The 21,649-nt window shown below is 32.1% G+C and overlaps 1 protein-coding gene across 1 annotated transcript; it reads right to left on the reverse strand.

Annotated features, from left to right (window-relative positions):
- Nucleotides 1-1,668: 1,668 nt before the first annotated feature.
- On the reverse strand, nt 1,669-3,833 carry LOC129318547 (transcription termination factor MTERF6, chloroplastic/mitochondrial). Its single transcript, XM_054963387.1, has 2 exons — nt 3,349-3,833; nt 1,669-2,854 (listed from the first exon to the last, which is right to left on the reverse strand). The coding sequence occupies exon 2, from the start codon at nt 2,846-2,848 to the stop codon at nt 1,823-1,825; it is 1,026 nt and encodes a 341-aa protein (XP_054819362.1). The 5' UTR covers nt 2,849-2,854; nt 3,349-3,833; the 3' UTR covers nt 1,669-1,822.
- Nucleotides 3,834-21,649: the final 17,816 nt, after the last annotated feature.

The raw sequence follows: 21,649 nt of genomic DNA on the forward strand, positions 1-21,649 counted from the left end.
GACAAACAGTCAACTTAATCAATTTTTTTTTATCTCCACAATTTAGTTAATAATGTTTTATGTTTGCTGGAGGGAGTAATTTTATTTTCCCTAAAATATCCTTAATATATGAAATAAAAATGCTTTGTTTACATTGAAGTAAATACATATTCACCCTTTCCCGTGCTGGAAATGGTGAGCATTAACTTAGGGAAGGAGTGGAAAGGATGAGGAAATTTTAAGACATCAATTAGTCAAAAATATTTCATTACTATGTATAAGGTAATCCTCTTCTCTTGCAATTAGGAATGGAAGGAGCGAATAATATATTACTTAGAACGTTTATTTTTTATATTGCTATTTTTTAAAAAATGAAACTAGAAGTTAAATTGAGTTAAAAAAACAATTAATGAGTCAATTGGTTTAGCCTTAATTATAATTTTAAATTAAAAGGAAATTAACAAAGGAAAGAATTAGTTTTTTGGCCAACAGAGGTAAAAACTTTTAAGATCTTGTACTTTAATTGTCTTTTTTAGGACAAAAAGAAAAAATTGATCATAAATTATTTTTTTACGAAGAAAATAAATGGATTTCAAATTTGAAAATAAACAAACAAAAATGTGTTAAAGGAAAAATTACATTCAAGTCTCACAAAAGGAAGTTTATTATCTAGAAATTTTATAAATTTTACAAAATACTTTCAATCTCAAATCCTACGCATTGATGACTTAATTAAGGGCATTGATAAACTGAACAACGATCATTTACAACTTACAATTATCAATGCGTAGGATTTAAAATTTAAAAGTATTTTATAAAATTGATAATACTTCTTGATAATAAACTTCTTTGTATGAGATTTAAATATAATTTTTCTTACATTAAAATCCTACAAAGGAAAGATGGTGTCTTAAATACTAAAAACAAGCCTTTATTTGTTTAGCTGAACGTAGGTTCATCGCTATTGTCTTGAAGACCAAAACTCCAAGTTGTGCCCATCCTTAAATCAAGTTTGTAGATTGATAAACTTAAGTAATCAAGATTTGACCCATAATCCACAATGGGATTAAATCCGGTTACTGATGTGAAAACCTTATTTGCAAGCGATTCAATTCTTTTTCTATCCTATTAACTATTGCTTGACTATCACACACCCCCATCCTGCAAATCGATTCACGTTACCTCCAACCTATATGTAAGGTATGTACATATACATGCATGACAATGAATTTTCGCTAATCATGTCTGCTTGCTACCAAATTACCAAATTACATCCCTGCTACCAAATCAATGACTTCCTAGTTCCTATCCACCAAAGGGGGAAAACCCCGATTTGGGAGATCCAGATATCAAGGAATCCCTGCACTCAAAAAAAAAAAAAACAAAACAAAACAAAACAAAACAAAACAAAAAAGAAAAACAAATATATAGGAAAGTCCATAAGAGGAAACTAGACACAAGACATACATCCTCCAAGATGTTAAAAGGACAACTATATTTCTAAAATCAAGATAAAACTTTTTTAAATTTTGGCTAACATTACATAGTCTTCATTTTTAAAACCTACATATATCTACCTTGAAACAAAGAATAGATTACACAAGCCCCCTATAAGCTTTGTTCAAATTACACATACCTTCTCTTCATTTTCAAAATACATACAAAGTTAAGCAAAGAGATAACCTATCATGTCAGAAGATCTTCATCATATAAATTTCTATTGAAATAAATTAGATATATGCGAAATGCCCAACACTTTGAACTACTTAAATGAATCCACATCAAGGGCAGAAATCTGAAACTGACAACCAAACTAAGCCAGTTACACAAAATCATAAATAAGTTATAAGTGGGATGAAACCTGGTTACTCAAGGCATTTCCTTCTAATAAACAAAACTTTAAGAAGAACTTCTTCTTATTACAGTCTAGCATTTCACTCAAGCTACAATTTAAGTTACTCCGCATTAGAAATCTGTGCCGCAACTCTATTTCTCTCTTCAGACCATGACGAAAGAAGCAAGGATAATCAACAACTTCGTGGATTTGTCTCCCCATCACATCTACTAGAAACCTTATCTTGGGTTCTAGAGAATTTTGGATGCTCTTGATCAGGATTGGAGGAAACCCAACTACCAATGCAACTATCTCTCTGTCACGAAAACCACATTTCTTTAAGTAGGCATAATTGGGCTCCAAAACCCTATTCACATCTCTACTCAAAACTTCTGGGAAGTTCACAGCTACCACTATAAGTTCGAGATCAGTCAGACCTATTAACTTCAGAAACTGAGTAGTAGGGCGGAGTCTTTTATCAACACTATATCCCATAATAAATGGGTTCCTCACTAAAATTTTTCCAATCATTCCATCTTTATTAAGACCAAGGCTAGCAAGGAAGTCCACAATTTCTGTGAGCTTGGTTTCAATGCTGTAGCTGATAAGCCTTGGATTGAGCAGTATTATTTTTCCAAGTCGCTTATCAGGGATGCCCAGTGCCTGAAAGAAGGCCAAAAGAGGACAAAGCTTCTCTTCCACACTATGTGAGAGTAAATGAGGGAACTTGGCTATGGCAGAAGCAACTTCACTGGGTTTCGTTCCCAGCGTCTTGAGGCACTCAACCATGGGAACTATCTTCTCATTAAGGCCAAGCGTAAGAATCTTGGGACATTTTGAAACAATAGATGGGAGCTTCCTCTCTTGGATGCCAATGCTTATCAAATAGGCCCAATTTTCAGATGCTCTTTCTTGATGCACAACCTCAAGGCGCTTGCACTTCCTGAACATTCCTTGAATGCTTTGGTCATCAAATCCTCTATCCTTAAAAAACCACATCATGCCACCACCATTGTAGGTGCTAGTGACTTCCATATCATTCTATAAATGTGAAAAAAGATTTTCAGTTTCATAGATGTGCGAATATCAGGAAAACCAAAACAAAATGTTAGTAAGAAAAATTGTAGGGAAAACCTGTATTCTAATACTAATAGAAAGAAGATGAAAATAAACATATTTTGACCGGGGGTAACTATAAACTCAATCTGAAACTCAGCAACACTAATAACAATCTACAGGAAAATTCTGAGGTTTATTTATCTTAGTTTGAATTACAACAACTGCCCTTTGTCATTGATTTTATATTAATTTAATGTTGCAATGATTCTATTTTCACAAATTTAAACATTAATTCGAATTAAAACCATGTAAAAAATATGCATTCTTGTTGCTAACTGAAATTAGAAAGAATTTTCTACCCAGCAGTAACATTTGAAGTCCACGTGTAATGAAGCTAAGACCAACACCACTCCCCCCCCCCCCCCCCCCCCCCGAAAAGAAGAAATTATTTTTACAGAAACTGCTATGACACTAACCAATGGATAAAACTCAAAATTTCTGAGTCTTCAGACAAAAAAGAGCGAGTGGTTGCGTGCTTTGCTGCGGTTAAAGCCCTGCTACGCAACCTAACACAAAAAACCTCCAAAATTCTTGAGCAATTTATCAATGTCAGAAACGAAATCGGGTCCGAAGATGTTCGACAATTTCAAATCCCAAAAGGATTGCTAAACGAAATCGAAGTATAACTCAGCAAATCAATGTGAGAAGAGCTGGAAATGAGAAAAATCCATAAAGCAAAGATTTCTTCCGTGATGAAAGATGGAAGAGGTGAAAGAGAGGATGGGCCAAAGGTTTGTGGCTATGGAAGGTGGAAATGGAGATAGGGTTTTGAGCTATGGCAGAAGAATCAGAAGCTCTGAACAGCCTCTACAGTACACTGACTGAAGTGAGAGAGGAAGAGGATGATAACAGAAGTGGATTGGGGAGCGATGCATCGTTTAAGGCTTTAAGCGTTCGGTTTCTCTCACCTCCACTTTCTGTCCTCTCCTCATCTTCGTACCCTGCATCAAGATAAAACGCAGCGTGTCATCTTACACTAGTTTGAATCTCAGTCGTTCAATATTGTCAACGGATCCCAACCATCTAATGCTTTCTAAACCCAAAATCCCTCGTCCCTTCCCGTGACTCCATGTCTCCGGTGGACTTGGCTTCAACCCCGCTGCATTTGGAGATAAATCTGGCTCTAAATGGTCTAGAATTAATCTTTTTCATTTTTTAAATAAAAATATAAATTATAAAAAAAATTAATAAACTTGTTTATCAGTTTGAACAGTTCAGATTTAATGTAAATAATCTAATTTTAATATTAAAGCTCTACTGTTCAGAATATATCTAGGTAATTAATTTATAAAAATCATAAAATTTTAACATTATATATGGACCACATATATTAAAATTAGACTGTCTGAACTGATAAATAGATTTATTAAATATTTTTATAATTTATATTTTTTATATTTAAAAATCAAATAAAATAAATATTAAATTTGGATGTTCCAAATTTATCTCTAACTGTCTTCCCTCAGAGGAGGGAAGCTAAGTTCATCTTCGCTGGTCCTTCGGTAGTTGGAGCAGAGTGAAGCCTCCTCTGCAAATCTAGATTGTCCAGAATATTCACACTTAATCTTTTATTTTTATTTTAAATTTATATTTATTAAAATAAAAATATATAAAAATTATAAAAGAAATTTAATAAATATGCTCAGTAATTTTGACAGTACAAATTTAATATAGAGTATCCAAATTAAATATCAATTTTTTTTTATGAATTGACTGTTTAGTTCAGAGCATATCTGCACTGTTTAATATATATCTGAATATTCAATTTAAATTTTTAATATTACACAAAATCATAAATATTAAATATGGATCATTGCGCCTCCCTCGTGGGAGGTTTGGAGGAGGGAGGGAAGCTAACTCTGAACCAGAAGGGGACTCTCTGTGTCGAGCCTGGAGAGAGGTTAGTTTCCACTTTCCACATTCAAGCATTTTCCTTGTTTCATGTTTTTTTTGGAAATGGAATAGTGTGCATCTCTTTTGCATTCTTTTCTCTGCACTCCCCGTTCAACATTTTTCATATACATGATGCGTGTTGCTGTATCAATTGTACAATCAAGTAAATTGATACGGATAAGGAAAGCAACTTTTTAAGATTTTTAGAACAATTCAAATCATTGTATCAACCAAATGCGTAAATGCTCTCTGGTGCAAATATTTTGAATTCACTTGATGTGGATATAGACCTTGTGCCTTTTATATTACTTAGTGAGCTTTGTGTTTGGGTTTATTTTATTTTATTTGCCTTTTCAATTCTCATCCACAAGTGCCAGCCATTTTTACTTTTATTTGATTCACCTGTCTCTTTCCAGTTCCGGCTTTACTTATGATTCCAGGATTGCAAGCAACTTGCGGCCCACCTTTTTATATATTGATTTTAGATTTAAAATATGTGCAAATTGCAAATTTTGGATTTAATATATAGTATCAAAATCTTACAACTTTTGGAGTTGATAAACTTCTGAGACATATTAGAGGTGGATAATATTGATGGATTGTAGGATGTAGTTTTTAATCCTTAATAGTTGGAAGTTACTGGGTCAAATGTGACTTTTGATTGCTTGGTCAAATGTAACTTTTGATTAGGTCAAAGTTCAGTGGTCATCATATAAGAATTCATGATGATCTAAAGTTAAAGGGCTTAGTGATATAGCTACATATGAGATAAGTTTATGACTTGAACCATGCAGCTTTCTCATAGTGCGTCGGTACAGCACCTTGTACTCTTTCAAGTGCCTATGACTTTGATTTGTATCTCTATAATTAATTAAAGTTATACTAGTCTCATTTCATCTTTGATCCCTCATAGATGATCGATCAAGAACATTTAGGACAATCACTATAGTTTGTCCAAGGATACAGCTATCATAGTGAACGTGTAATTGATATAATAACAAAAGAGAAATTCATTAAATAACAATATGCACAGTACAATGATTGATCCTAAGGCACAATTTTCAACACTAACAATACCTTTTTCGATCACCAATAATTAATAAACAATTTTCAAAAAATCAACTCAAATGACAAATGAGTCATATACTAGCAATTAATTATTTTAAAAATTAAAATGGCACTTAAAACTTACTCAAGCTAAACCTTAGGCTTCTAGATGCTTCCTCTTTCCTCCACTAAGCTTACCTAAGATGTTAAAGAAGGGATGAGCATTAACATCTCAGTAATTTAGAATCTTACCATGCATGTACAAATGAATAGCCACACACAATTTACTATAAGTATACATAAAATTTCATTACCATTAATTATAAGCATACACAATTATAGGGCAAGATTCATAATAGTTATGCGTAACACATGATAATATGCAAGATAGGTAAGCCTCTTATTACTTCATCTAACCTTATACTGCTGACTAGAATCATAGGCTTATTTATGGTCTGGTCCATATGTTGGACCGACTAAAGCATCTCCTGTGCTCGAGATGTACTTGACCAAAGAAACAGAGCCCAAACCTAGATTATGGCTTCCCTCCTTGAGGAACCCAATAAAAAGGTATCACTATCCCACATTCACCCTATACGAACTTGGTTAAGTAAGTAAGGAACGGGGCTCTACATAAAGCCAACCATTGTGTGCAAAGTGGAGGTAAACCATGTGATCACAAAATATATATATATATATATATATCAACATCATCATCATCTTCTCCTCAACCCAACTACAATACATGTCATGCATATGCAACAATCAAAGCTTACAAATAGGCTTTAAAAGAAATATAATACCTTAGTGAATCATGGCTATAAGTCACAATCATGATTGGTAGGATTAAAGTATCTCATTAAATGCTGTAGTCACGTTCTCTAAGAATTCTCAAAAATTTATCTCTCACACACACACACACTCAATCTATATACATGTTTCATAATCGATTAGATAAAATTTTGCACAAGCATACTTATATAAATCACCACACCAAATATAATTTGCACACACATAAAAAAAAACTCTAAATTACTTATTCTCCTTAAACTGACAAATAGTATACATTGCAAATTCAAGTAATAAGAGCTCTTGTTGAGAGTGTGATTTTGAAAAAACTAAAATCATCATTAAAATATTCCATCACAGTTTAAGTTGTAAAATTTATGCCTCCCAGAGATGCAATCTCCCTCTCTCATTCACTCTATGTGCGTCACGCTTGAGAAATTGTGACGGTGTGTGTTTAAGTGATGGGGTGCTTAGGTGTAATAATTTAATGGAGTAGGTTGCGGGCTATGGTCGATGCCCAATTCTTTCTTCTTCTATTTTTCTTATATAATATATATTGTATCATAAATACATACATATACATACATGCATATATTCATGGATTTACTTTTAATAATTTATTATTTATCTTATATATATATATATATATTAATTTCATTATTATTATTATTATTTTGGTTTAGAATTAAATTCTAATAATTTATTTTATTTTCCATAAATTATTTTTATTTTAAATTAATTTACTTATTTCTAAATTCTAACCCTCAATAAATAATCACTAATTTTCTATACTTCAAAATTTGTTATGCCTCAAAATTTCCTATATTAATTCATTACTTGATAATTAAATTTTATGATGTTATAGATTTAGAAATAACCCATAAACCAAATCGAATCCCTTTACTCTCAAAGCCTTCCCCAAGTCACTCATGCATAAGGCGGAGTTGGAGTCATATTTCTTGACTCACCTGAGTTTGAGGTAAGGAATGAGTCAGAACAAGAAGGAATGGATGAACTTTGAGAAGGAAACTTGATGGCTAGAGGAGGAGTTAATAAGGGCAAGGACTGAGTTAGGGCAATTTGAACAATAAGGGGAGAGAGAGAGGGCGTAGTGTCAACTAAATTGAGGAGAATAAGTAGGAGGAAGATGAACAAGGGGTCTAAGACACCATGGGGAATCTGATCTATTTGACCAACGCTTTTGTAAGAGCGAAGTAGGTCGTAACTTTGTGCATGGCTTTGGCCTAAGACACTATGAGGAATCCGATCTGTAGGTCATAAGGAGCAACATTGTCAATTTGAACATGAAGTAAAAGATAGGAGGTCATGAGGAGGAAGGGAAGAGAAATATGAAAGGGAAGAAGAATATGAATGGTGGCCATGGCGAAGATGGGAGGTTGGGAGGAGGAAGGGAAGATAAAGATGAAAGAGTAGGCAAAAGTGGTGGCACTTGTTAGGTCTCCTTTACTAGTCCACAATTCACTCCAAAACCAAGGTAATCATGAAATTAACCCAATTAGATTATCAAGTTTGTAAAATTATATAAATAGGATCCTAAGGTTGCAAACTTTCAAAAGATTCTAATATACTTTAATAATTCAAAAAACAAAGTAAAATACATTTACAAAAATATGGGATACCAATTTGCATTAAAGCATTTACATACTAGTTAAGAAAACAGCTTAATAATGTGAAAGGTAGGGGATACACCACAACTTGTTCCTCGTATGCTATAGCATGTCTCCTCCTAAGCAATGTGCCATGGTGCATTGCACAATTATGACAGCATCCTAAGGCAAACTTTTGAGGTGCCCCATTTCTCCATTTGATATTCGATTGAGGTGATCTTGATATTTATAGAAAGCTCTTTCAGAGAACTAGCTAATGGCAGTAGTCTAACTCACATATAATTACACATTAAAAAGTTGGACATCCATTTGCAAACTCACTCATTTTACCTTCAAAAATAACTAAGGTGTCCAGTTTCATAACTAAGTGCCAGAAACTCATAAAAGCTCATAAATCACACTCAATAGACTAGAAAGGACCTGTGCAACACACCAAAACAATCCAATCACACATATATCACATTTTCAATGCCCAACCCCTTAATCACAAAAACAAAAAGGAGATCTTAAATCTCATAATTAATACATAATTCAAAATATCCATGCATTTACACAATTTTCTACTTGTACTAGTATTTTTGCCCTATTTAGACTTTGCAAACATGTTGTATACAACCTAAGGCACCAAATACTTTTAAATCAACTCCACTATTAGTGCAAGTAGTCAAAATTATATGATAACCAAGTTGGCAAATTATCAAAACACACATAATTAAATATTCATGAGACCTATAGTTAAGATTTAACAAATCTTAAGCCTCTAGTGCTTTCCTATAGTCTTGACTCAAGCTAGGTCTTGTAAATATTGAAGAAAGAAGGGTGAGTACAATCACTTAATAACCAAAGTTAATTTAGCCCACACAAATTCTTGTCAATTAATTATAATGATGCAAGTGGCATAAACAAATTATCACATATTCTCATACTTATCAAAACCATAATCATTACATCCATCATAGTCACAATACAAATAAACATGTAACTTATTAATAACAATATGAGAGGGTCACAAAACTAACAATCATGTACCCTTAATATGGAATGCATGGCCACAAGAATAATAACCATATGACCAAGATATGATATGCAAGCCACAGAAATAACAACCACATGGCTCCTACATGACATGTATGATCAATGCTATCCGTATACACTTTTAATAACTTTGACACGAAACCATTGATTATATAGTGGATTCTTCCTTTTCATTAAACAATCCAAGCCATCCACTTGTGAGGAACTGCTCGATCAAGGCTACTACACTTATTCATGAGTCATAGATTTTCTCAATATTAACAACCATAGGGTGTGATACCTCTCAATTAGCCTCCAATAGAGACTAGTTATGTTTGAATGGGATAATCTCTTGAAGAACAAGTGGGACAATAAATAAACAGAGGCAAGCTATCAAGCTCTGAATGGCTATCTTACCATGTTGATTTCCAACATCTACTCCTTTCCCTATAAGCAAACTCTCGCATTAAATGATCATGCAATAACATATATTCCACTAGTAATACACATATTCTTATTCATCACAACTAACATACAATTCATTAGCATCATTTTCATTATATCATTTTAATTACTGTTTATATCCACAATCATGCTCATCCAAAGTCTCAATCCACACCCACATTCCATATCTTCTCATTTCTCTGTACATGCTTTTACTCAATAAGAACAATCATATAGGCACATATACTCATATATATCATTTTTCATCAATTTAAGAAATCATATAAACTTAATCATTGTTATAGTTTGCATCAAATATAGATCTACAAGTATTACATTGTTTTCAAACAATTGTTTTCATACATAATCAACCAAACAAGCAAATATATAAATTAAATTTTTTTCAATTACCTCAAATCTTTAAAAGATCAAAGGTTTGCTCACCCTTCAAAATAAACACTTCTAAAGCTTCACTTGGATTAAATGGTGCCAAGAGAGTTAAGTCTATAATTTAACCATACCAAAGATTGTTAATGTCTCATTAAACAAAGTCTCAACTCCCTAACTCAATACTTTATAATTCTCAAAATTTCAAATTTTCACTTATAGGCATACCTATTAGGTTCATTAGCCATCTTTAGCTCACATTAGCATCAATAAACAATCAAACTATTACTAATGGTGATTAACTCCTTCAACCACCACATTCAATGTCATTTTCGGCTATTTATAGCCTCCAACCACCTAACATTTATAAAACTATAAATACTAAGTTTAACTAATCTAAATAACTCCTATTAACTCTATTTAAGTCAATAGATTAGGACTTATAGTCTCAAAGATTCAAAAATCATCCTCCGAAGCAAGCCCTAGCTTTAACAACTAAAGAAAATGGAAGAGGAAGATATTTTGAAGCTTAGAAAACTTACCCATGGTGTTGAATAGCTCTAAATCAATTCCAAGTCTTCAAATCCATCGTGCCCTGGTAGAGTTCCATTTCCTTCTCCATTCTTTCTTTATTTCTTTCTTATTCTCTCTATTTTTTGAATTGATTTTCACTCTTTTTACTATTAAAATCCACCTATGCACAGTGGCACCTACCACACACACTACGTCATATGGTATAAAGAAGCTTGCTTCACATTTTAGTGACTCATGTATCATGGCATCCCTTAGATGCACCATGATATGTGGCACGGAGACACTTTTTTTTCCTCTCTTTTTTATGTTTAGGTATCTCAACTCTGCTGTAGAATCAATTTTAGGGCTAAAACCACAATCCAAAACATTTGTTAGTACTCTGTAATCACACACTATATTAATTTACTTAATTAATCTCATTTAACTTAGTTAATTAGGGACTAATTTTCTAAAATCTTACAAGACCCACCATCATTTATTTATTTATTTATTATTACTATTATTATTATTTTATTCTATATTTTTTTTCAAATGATAAAAAGTGATGTGGAGGCTTTATAGAAACAACATGTAAGCAGGAAAAAATCAACTGACAACCAATGTTTTGCTTTTATCAACTTAAAGGACATTGTATCATTTTTAAAACATGAACGATAACATTGTGCCTTTAAATACCTAAGAATATCAATTGTACTTCAATAAATACTTTAGGGGTGGATTTCTCTTTAACCCTAAAAAAAACCCCCAATTTTCCCGCATCTCTACTATCTATCAATCTCAATCTAGTTTCCATACTATTTTTTTAATTTTTATTTTCTTTTAGTGAATTTTTTTTATTGTTCTTTTGATGTCCTCTTATGTCTTCAAAACTGAACACTGAATGCTAGTATGTAGTAGGGGTACTCATAGGGCATCCTTTCTTGGACCACGTAATTTATAGATAAAAAGTAACAAGGATTTATTTTGAAATTAATTGATAAAATTTAATAAGAAAACATTTAACTTTTTTCAATAAAAAATAAAATAAAACTAACAAACAAATTTTCATAATAATAAAAATTATTTTTTATCCTTATAGTATATCTATGCATTACATTATTATATTTACCAATTTATATACTATATTTTTTATTATTTACCAATGTCATTATTTTAGTATTCAAGTTTAGCAATACTCTCTCTGTTAAAAAATGTAAGGAAATTTTAACCGAATTTCACTCTAAATAAAGTATTTATCTACTTTCAAACTAATATCTTTCCATATTTAGCCTTATTAAATACACTACAATAAATATAAAGCCATTCTTTAATAAAGGCACTTTTGAAAAAAAAAAGAGACAATAATTACATCTCGAAAGACTAAAAATATCTTATATTTTTAAATATTCAATTCCTCAAAAAATATTTTATATTTTTGAACAAAGAGAGTAAATAGTAAAGGAAACCATAAAAATTAATGGAAAACAAAAATGAAGATAGTAGGGACTTCAAAAAGTAATAGTTGAAATGTTAAAAGATTGGTCACTAGCACTAGAGAATTTTTTTTAAAAAAAACTCAAAATTCTTCAAGTTGTCTGAGTTTCAACGATAAATTGTAGCTACGATCGCCACCATCGTCTACATCAAGATTTTAGTTGTCATTGAGAGTGGTTGTTCGTCACCAAGTTTGTGTTTGAGATTCTTCACATATGAATCTTATAGTTTTTAGAGTTTTTTGTTTTGACAAAACCAAAACATAAATTTGACTTGATCATTTTTTTGTTTTACAAAAACCAGAGAGAGAGAGAGCTTTTCCTTTAAATTTGTGTAAATTCATATATTATAGTGGTATCTTGACAATTCTGACATACTAACACTTTTAGGTTAGTGGCTGTAAAATATTCCAGGATGATATGATATCATATACTACTCCTATTATTTAGGTAATAAGTTACAAAAAATTAAAAAATATTATTTTTCTAATATTTGAACATCATGTACAAAAGATTGAAAGATGAGAAGTTACACATGTAACATCTAAAAAATTTTAACCCTGATTTATTAACCTAATGAGGGTAGTTAGTGAGTTAATGAGGTGTGTGGCCAAAGGGGCTTAACTTGGCATAATTGATGTGATTTCAGCCCTAGAAGTGGGTCCGGATCGATGGTGGGCCACCCGGGTAAGGAAAGAGGATGAAAAAGAGAAGAATTGTTTTTTGTGCCACACGTTGTGGCGCGTGGTTGGTCTAAAAATCAAATATATTCAATTCGTTTCTACGTGAAAAGAACAAAAGAAAAAGAGGAAGAAAATGAAGAGCTCATTTTGGCTCTGCTAGGGCACGTCATTGGGTTCTATTAAGGCTATATTGAAGCTCCCAAACACCCAAGGTAAGTAACCTAAGCTTCATTCTTCCTTTCTCTCCCTCATTTATGATGATTGGTGGTAGGGTTTGAGTTGGCAGATGGAGTTTTAGTCTATAAGAGTATGGATCTAATTTTATTGGTTAAAATAAGCAAAATGAAAGTTGTTTAATGTATTGAAACATCATATTGATGATTTTAGAGGTGGTTGGTCCATATGAGCAATTATTATCCAAAATTGATATTTATGAGGTAGTTAGGAGAGGTTTATGTGCATTAATGATGATTTAAAGTGCCATTAATGATAATGTACATTAATAGAACCTAATGAGCCCATTAGGTGTGAATGGGTAGTGATTATAAGTTGAGTAAAATAGAGTGTGTGGAGTTTTATGTTGATAAAGCTTCAAGAGTTAGATAATGATAAAATTCTTGTAGAATGGTTGTAAGAGGTTCGTTTTGACACCATTCGAGCTTGTTGAAACTTTGAAAAGTTGGTATAGTGAGAGGTAAACCTTTGACCTCTCAAAGGTTTGAGGTAACCGGGGAAAACTTAATCTTTATAGTTGAATGTTAATTGTTTATGAAATGTGATTTATGAGTTAAATTGATGATGCATATTGGCAGGTGGTTGATTTGTGAAATGGTTTTAGAAAGAAACCCTTGATTTTGCCACCCTTGTTGTTTTATGAAATTGATTGTGGTTTATTACTATAAGTAGAGAATTATGACAAATTGTGTGTTGAATTGTGAAGTATTTGAGTTATTTGAGCTCATGTGTTATGAATTGATCATTGAAATACATATTATGTGAGAAATGTGTATATCATGATCATTGGCGGGAGTTCGCCTAGGGAGAGGAGTAGATTGGTTGAAATCCATGTGTTATTGGCAGTGATCGTTGGAATTGAGAACTAGCCTTGGCACTAACTGTTAGAATCGAGAGGTAGCCCTTGTTTCATGATTGATTTGGGACTGTCTTACTGGTTTTATGAGAGACTCAAACCTAATTAGTCTCCATGGTTCATGAGGAGGCTAGATTAGTGGTACGACACCCCATGGTTGTTAGTATTAGGAGAAACTAGATTACATAAGTGAGTGAGTTCACCTTGGTCTGGTAGCTCCTCACAAGTGGAAGGCTGAGTTAGTCCATGAAGGATGTAACCATGTGATAGCCACCGGTTTCGTGTCGGAGGTAACAGGAGGATATAAGATTAGCATCTGATCATGCTTATAAGTTCAGTCATATAGTTGTTAGTTTTATGGTCCGGCATGTGTTGAGGGTGCATGGTTGTTATTTTTGTGACCCTGTGTTATGCTTTCACTAAATAACATGATAAAATATTTTGTGGCAAGCTCGGTCACATGATTGTTAGTTTTGTCAAGCGTGATCGAGTGTTATGTGTTTATATATGCTTTTTGCCTAATTGCATCTATTTTCAATTAATATGTAACTATATGGGTTAAGTTAAACTTGGTTACTGAGTAGTTGTACTCACCCCTCAATTCTCAATATTTTCAGGAACTAACTTATCGGATCCGAGTCAAGAAAAACATACAGAGGCATAGAATTTATAGAGTAAATCCTCTATATGCTTCTCTTTTGTTGTTTTCATGTGTATTTATTGATGTAATTGCCAACTAGGATTGATTGACATGATTTATGCACTACTTGCATGATTTTGTGTATAACTAGTGTATTTGTGCCCTAGGTTAGTGAGTTTTGGGTTGTGAACTCGTGGATAGGGCCAAAATACTTGTGCAAGTAGAAATATATGTATTTTGAGAAATTTGAAATGAAATAGTTGATTTTGTGCAATATTTTCTCCCCCTTTATGTTTTGTCAAAATTAGGGTTGAGTGGTGATTTTATGAGATAAGTGTTTTTGATTGTATGTGATGTGTTGCACGAGTTCACAAGATTCCATTGAGTGTGGCCAGAGAGTTGGTGTAGGCTATTGGCATGTGTGGTTGAGTTGGGACACCCCATTTGGGAGATTTTGTGAAAATGTGGTCAAAATGGGTTTTGGTGTCCAACTTCTTATAGAAAATGAGTTTTAATGTGAAAGAGGTGCCATTAGCTAGAGCTAGGAGAAAGCTCCGTATAGACACTAAAACTACCTCAATCAAACGTTGGACGGAGATTTGGGACGTGTCGGAAGTTTACCCCTTGTGCTGTCAAATGACAGCACTGATTTATCAAATTTTGTGCAATGTGCTTGGGTGCATGACACCTCATATCGCGGCGCATAGCACAGAGAAGACACGCCACGATGCACCAGCCATAAGCCGCGGCGCACGTGTCATTTTCTATATGAAAATGTTGAGTTTTAAAACTCATTATTTGGGTTCTAATTGATTTCCAAGCTTCTGCTTTGTTTTCAAAACTCTAATTTGGATTTGTTAAATCATGTTTGAGATTTGAATTGTCGAGATTGGGATTCCCTTAAAAGATTTGTAGAAATTCTTTTTATAAAACCCTATAGTTTGGTAATTCTTTAAAGGTTAAGCCCTGGATTGCCATGATTTAGAGTTAATTGTAGTTTAACTTTAGGGAGGTTACAACACACACTCACACTGAAAGATGAGAAGTTACACACACTCACACAGCACAACGCATAGAGAAAAATTATAACATGCACCTACAACAATTTTTTATATAAAAATACACAGTTGATGTATAACATTAGTTTTGGTATGATTTATATCTCACAATGACTGATAGTAATGACATTAGTGGGGTGATTTTCAAGCATGCACTTTGGAGAAGAGGTCGATAAGAATTGAGAAAAAAACAATGCAAATAAAGAGGACAAAAAGACATGTGTTCCTATAATTTGCAAAATGCAGTGTCATTATCAATTACTTACATTTAATTTTTGCCCAAAAAAGTTCTCACAGGAAGTATTTATGGGGTTAATAAGTTTTTAATTTGCAAATTCTTTAGCATTTATATATTTAATAAGTTTTCAGTTTAATTTATATTAAAAATAGATATCTTAGTACCATATTTTTTTCTTAACTATTGTTGGGTTAAAAGAAAAAATATTATAAAAATTAATAAAATATCTTATTAATAGGGCTGTGCACCACGGTATGCAACACATACGCCATGGCATGTGGCATAGAATCACATGCTTTGTTTTTGCCTATGACATGAGCCATAGTAGGCACATCATGCACTACGGCACGCATGCCTGAAATGTCTGTTGTCATTTTAATAGTAAAAATGATGAACTTCTGGCATGTACTGTTTTCACACCCGATGTTCGATTAGAGTGATTCAAACACCCACACGAAGCTTACAATATATACTAGCTAATAGAATAAGTTTAGATTCGATCTGACAGTTAGATCCAAAATCAAACACCTGGATGTAAAAAGTTACTTTTTTTTTCAAAACTTTACACCCTAAGTACTCAATGTTCATTCCTTGTCCTATTAGACCACTTCGAGCCTTGAACCAAGTTCAAAAGGACCATATACACTTGATTGACATTACACATATCAAATATCACATCAATAGCTCATCTTGGCCTCTCAAAGCCACATTACACAATTGTGGTCTTATATGAGGGAAACACATATACAACATATAACCACATATACAACTAGACTTGTTTCACTTTTAACCCTCTAACTCTTACTTATGGGGCTCACCTCACTATATGATTTGGAATTACAAATAGACTAGGTCAAAATTTTAGTGGTCATCATGTAAGAATCCATGATGATCTCAGGTTAAAGGGCTTAGTGATATAGTTACATATGAGATAAGCTTTATGACTTGTACCATGCAACTTTCTCAAAGCAGGATAGTCCAGTACCTTATACTCTTTCAAGTGCCTATGACTTTAATTTATATCTTTATAATTAATTAAAGTCATACTAGCCTTGTTTCATCTGTGATCCCTCATATATGACCAACCAAGGACATTTAGGACAATCACTATAGTTTGTCTAAGGATATAGTTATCATAGTAAACATGTAATTGATATGATAACAAAAGAGAAATTCATTAAATAACAATATGCATAGTATAATGATTAGCCCTAGGGCACAATTTTTAATAGTTTGTGACCCTTAGGATGAGATTTGTATAATTTTGAAAATGGTTTTTACTAAAAAGCTGTACTTTTACATTTGGGTATCCAAATTTCAATCCGACTATTAGATTTTCCTAAAATTTTAGTCACAAGTAAAACCTTTTATAATGATTGTGTGAGCTTAGAATCATCTTGATCAGACATCGAATGAAGAAATAGTGCACTCCAAAATTTAGTCCAAAGGTGTTCTCATGACAGCAACAGTCGCTGAGGTTGGGATGCTCACAAATTTAAATCCATCCATTAAATCTTTTCAAAATTAGGTATACTAGTAGTACTCTTTGAATGTGATGTGTGGGCTAGAATCACTTTGATTGGAGGTCAGATAATGAAATGGTGTGCTCCGGAAGTTGGTTCGAAAGTGCTGTTATGACAGCAATTTTGTCCAATTTTGTAAAGTGTTCAAATTTTAATCTGACCATTAAATCTTTTTAAAATTTAGTATACTACTAATACTCAATAAAAGTGACATGTGGGATTTGAAATTACTTCGATCGAAGCCTAGACAGAGAAATAGAGCCTCTTGAAAGTTTTCCCTGGAGGGCTATCATGATAAAAAATTAATGCTATCATGACAAAAATTAGTTGCCCTTGTTTACCCAATTTGCTTTTATGCACTATATACTAATCCTTTAGAATTTTTTAAGAGGTTTTATATGTGTGTTTTGCTATTGTGTAAATTGTTTAGTTATTTAAATGGTTTCTTTCCTAAGTTAGTTTTTGGATTAACTCTTTAACCATACTTAATTTATTGGTTGTGGTATCCTCTTGTTAACACTCGAGGCAAGTGTTACATACTTCTTGTAGTATTTTAGTACTTTCAACTTGAATTACCTCATACATGTAATGAATAACATAATATCTGCATTCTATGCTTCCTAGTTGCCTACAGCATTAAAATAAATGAAATTTAATATTAAACCAAAACATGTGATGGATAATTAAATATGAAAGTTAAGGATTTATACTTATATCTAGGTAAATCCATTTCACTAATGAATTTTTCTTGCGTTCCCTTAATGTAAACATATAATATGTCTCAAGTAAACTATTATCATTTGTAAATGAAAAAAACATCACAAAAGTATAAATATATCTAGAAATAAAATTTTATATAGATAAAAACCTACTTATTGAAAATCCATGTTAACTCTTCACTTGTTGTTCTGCCTAAAGAATAAAACTAGCATACTACACTTTGATTTAAGCAAAGAATACAAATTGACCAATGGTAGCTGCAATTTATAAAAATTTCAATGGACATTAAATAACATGAATACACACACATGCATACACATTCATGAATAAAAAATATTTGCGCATCAATAATTGGCACTAGATAAAATGACAATTTTATATCTGATATATGATTCATCACATATGTCATCCTCCTATGTATTATGTCATGAGTTTTCTACATGGGCGTAAAAATCCAAATGTGTTTTGTTTTCCCATTACACAACAAATATCATTGAAATGAGATCAACATGTTAGTGGTATGAAAATAAAATGAAAAAGGTATATAGAAAAATTACAAGATTCCCAATTTAACCCATGATATGTCTAGCTCCTTTAATTTAGGAACTTCTTGAGATCCCTCTTGTCGAATCTAAAATCATATCCCTTTTCCATAGCCATGACCCTTAGTAGCATTTTGAAAATAATGCCTTCTTTCATATGTTTATAAAATTAATGCAGTTATGTCAGGCAGGGAAATTTAATAGCATTTTTAGGCTCATATTAAAACATAAAATGAAATGGTTATATAAGTAATTAATTAACTCAAAGAAAATAACATAATGTTAACCTATTTTTTTGTTTCTTCTAGTAATGTTGTATCAATTTTTGACACAAGATTTTTAGGCCATAAAATAAAAGAACATTTTGCTTAGCCCATTATTGTAAACTTAGAAGTGGAAAATGGCAATTGCACATTATTCTCACCATTTTGAACACGTATAATTGTTACTCTAACTTAGTATGCTTTAATCTTCTGATGATGAATTGAGGACCCAAGCTTATATACTCAACCTTCAGCAATAACACATTTTTTTTTGGAATCTCTAGATAAAGATAACAAGAAGTTCCTTCATTGTCATTTGGTGTAAGGGGATCAAGATTTATTGTGAAAGGTGGGGTTTTGTTAAGATCAAAACTAGAGTCATCATCACTATCTACTTCAACAATTTATCTTTTGTCTTGAAAAACAATAGACAGCCATCAATTTATTGGATCAGTCACATAAAACACCTATTTTGCTTGATTTGTTAAAATGAAGGGTTTATCAATGTGACCTACCCTATCAAGATCCATTAAGGTAAATCTATAAATCTTGTCTATTTGGATGCCACTTCTATAAGCCCACTTACATTTGAAACAACAATTTTGAATTTGGTGTAGTTAATCTCCCAAATCTCTTCAATAATGCCATAATAAGGCGTGAGTGCCCATTTTGGGTTTTTATCTTTCAAATTAAAAAAATGCTGAGCTTCAGCCACCAACATCACTTCACTATTTTGCACAGTACTTTTTTTTGTTTTAGGCTTTTGTATAGAATGAATGTCTATTTTTGTGAAACTCACCCTAACATTCAACCTCAAAACAATGCCCATCAGCTAATCATTTTATCGTATCAGACATATTGGCCTCGTTGTAAACCTTTTCCTTGAACCACTTGATGAATGTCTTGTTATGTTCATTCGCTAGTTACATATCGTTCTTTTTTGAGTTTTTGTCCTTCAACATTTTCTTATGGGCATCTAAGTAACACTGGACTTCGTTTATGTTATTCAAGATGTAAAGATAATGTTGTAATACCTCTTTATAGTACATACTCTTTACTCTGATCCCTTGTGTTCCCTTACCTATGAGACTAGTCTCCTCAAAATATTCCACTCCATTCTCATATTCTTCACTTGTTCTTCTAGCATTAATCCAACTATGATCCATTGTTTAACTACCTAATTAATCAACATAAACAATATTATATTTAAAATTTTCCTAACTTAATTTCAAAGATTTTAAGTAGAATTTCCCCTTAAAATAGGACCTCCTAAATTTTCAACAAAAAATAAAATTCAACTTAGATCTCAACAATGATGAAGATAAAATCAAACTCACAAGCCATTACTATATTTTATATATATATATATATATATTGTAAATGTTAAAAAAAATTGGCAGAGTTTCCCCTAAAATTAAGACCTCTTAAAATTTCAACAACAATCAAGTTTAACTCAAATTTCAAGCAATTTGAAAATTTAAGTAAATATAAACAAAATTAAACAAATAACAATTTCTATATACAGGTATAAATTCCATTATCATTAAGGCATGCCTGTATCTTTTTATACTTCATACATATTGGGCATAAGATCTTCTTTGCATCATAATAATGATTTGGTAGTAAATTGCCTTTTGGAAATATTACTTGAAACAACTCTGGCAATCATGTAAAACTCTTGTCACTCCACCCAGCTTTTTCCTTCAAGGTAACCAATTTTAATACCCCAAACAACAAATTGAAATTAGTACATCTTGAGTATAGAGGCTTCTCCATGTTAGTGCATAAGTTTTCATTCATATGTTCTTTCTTAAAGGCCTCTTCTCTAACATTATGGATCATGGATCATGTCTTCTAACTGATTTTTGTCCATATCTACTTCATCATCAATATTATCAACTGCCACATATTGAGACGTACTACTAGGATTCAATCATTCACCATGCCAAATCCACACTGTATAATTCTTGCAAATCCCATCAACTCTCTTATTTGGGCAACGTCTAATCTCCTCTCATTCAAACAATCAACACAAGGACAATAGAAACTCCTACTATTGCCAACACCATTTTTCTTAGCAAATTTCAAAAACTCCTTAACCCCATTATCATACTCAGCACTTGTTTGTCTAGCATTTATCTAACTACAATCTATATGTCACTACCTAAAGAAGAATACAACTAATGTGCATGTATTACCTTCAAATTATTTCAAATATATAAAATCTCAAATCACCTAAGATTTTAAGTAATTTAAGGAAAAGAATAAAGTTAAAAAAATTTTGGTAGAGTTTTCCCTAAAAATTAGACCTCCCAAAATTTTTAAAAAACTTTACAAGAGAAAATTCATCATTTTTTACTAAATAAATGATCACAAGCAGTAACATAAAGCTTAACAGCAGTTCCAGTAATAATCAATGTAAAAAACAAATAAGTTTTAAAGAATTATTACACTCAACTATCATAACAACTATCTAATCAAAGAATTAATAAAAATAATACCATCAAATTAAAATTAAAATTAAATTAAATTGATTGTAATTAAATCCAATCATATATATATATATATATATATTAAAAATTACAAATGAAAAGAGAGAGAGAGAGAGAGTTGAGAGCATACTGAAAATATATTCAAAAATGGGTAGAGTGTGAAGGGGGCGATAGGGAGGAGTCGGAGGGGGAGGAAGGCTAACGGATGGGGGAGGGGGGCCGACAGACTTTGGGGAGGGGAAAGAGGCTATGGGAATGGG

This window comes from Prosopis cineraria, unplaced genomic scaffold (genome assembly GCF_029017545.1).
Source record: "Prosopis cineraria cultivar Desert tree isolate PC_DT_omini unplaced genomic scaffold, ASM2901754v1 PC8, whole genome shotgun sequence".
Lineage (NCBI taxonomy): Eukaryota > Viridiplantae > Streptophyta > Magnoliopsida > Fabales > Fabaceae > Prosopis > Prosopis cineraria.

Excerpts from the sequence above, each read along its gene's own strand:
- LOC129318547 (XM_054963387.1), bottom strand. The coding sequence starts at position 2,848 with ATGGAAGTCACTAGCACCTACAATGGTGGTGGCATGATGTGGTTTTTT.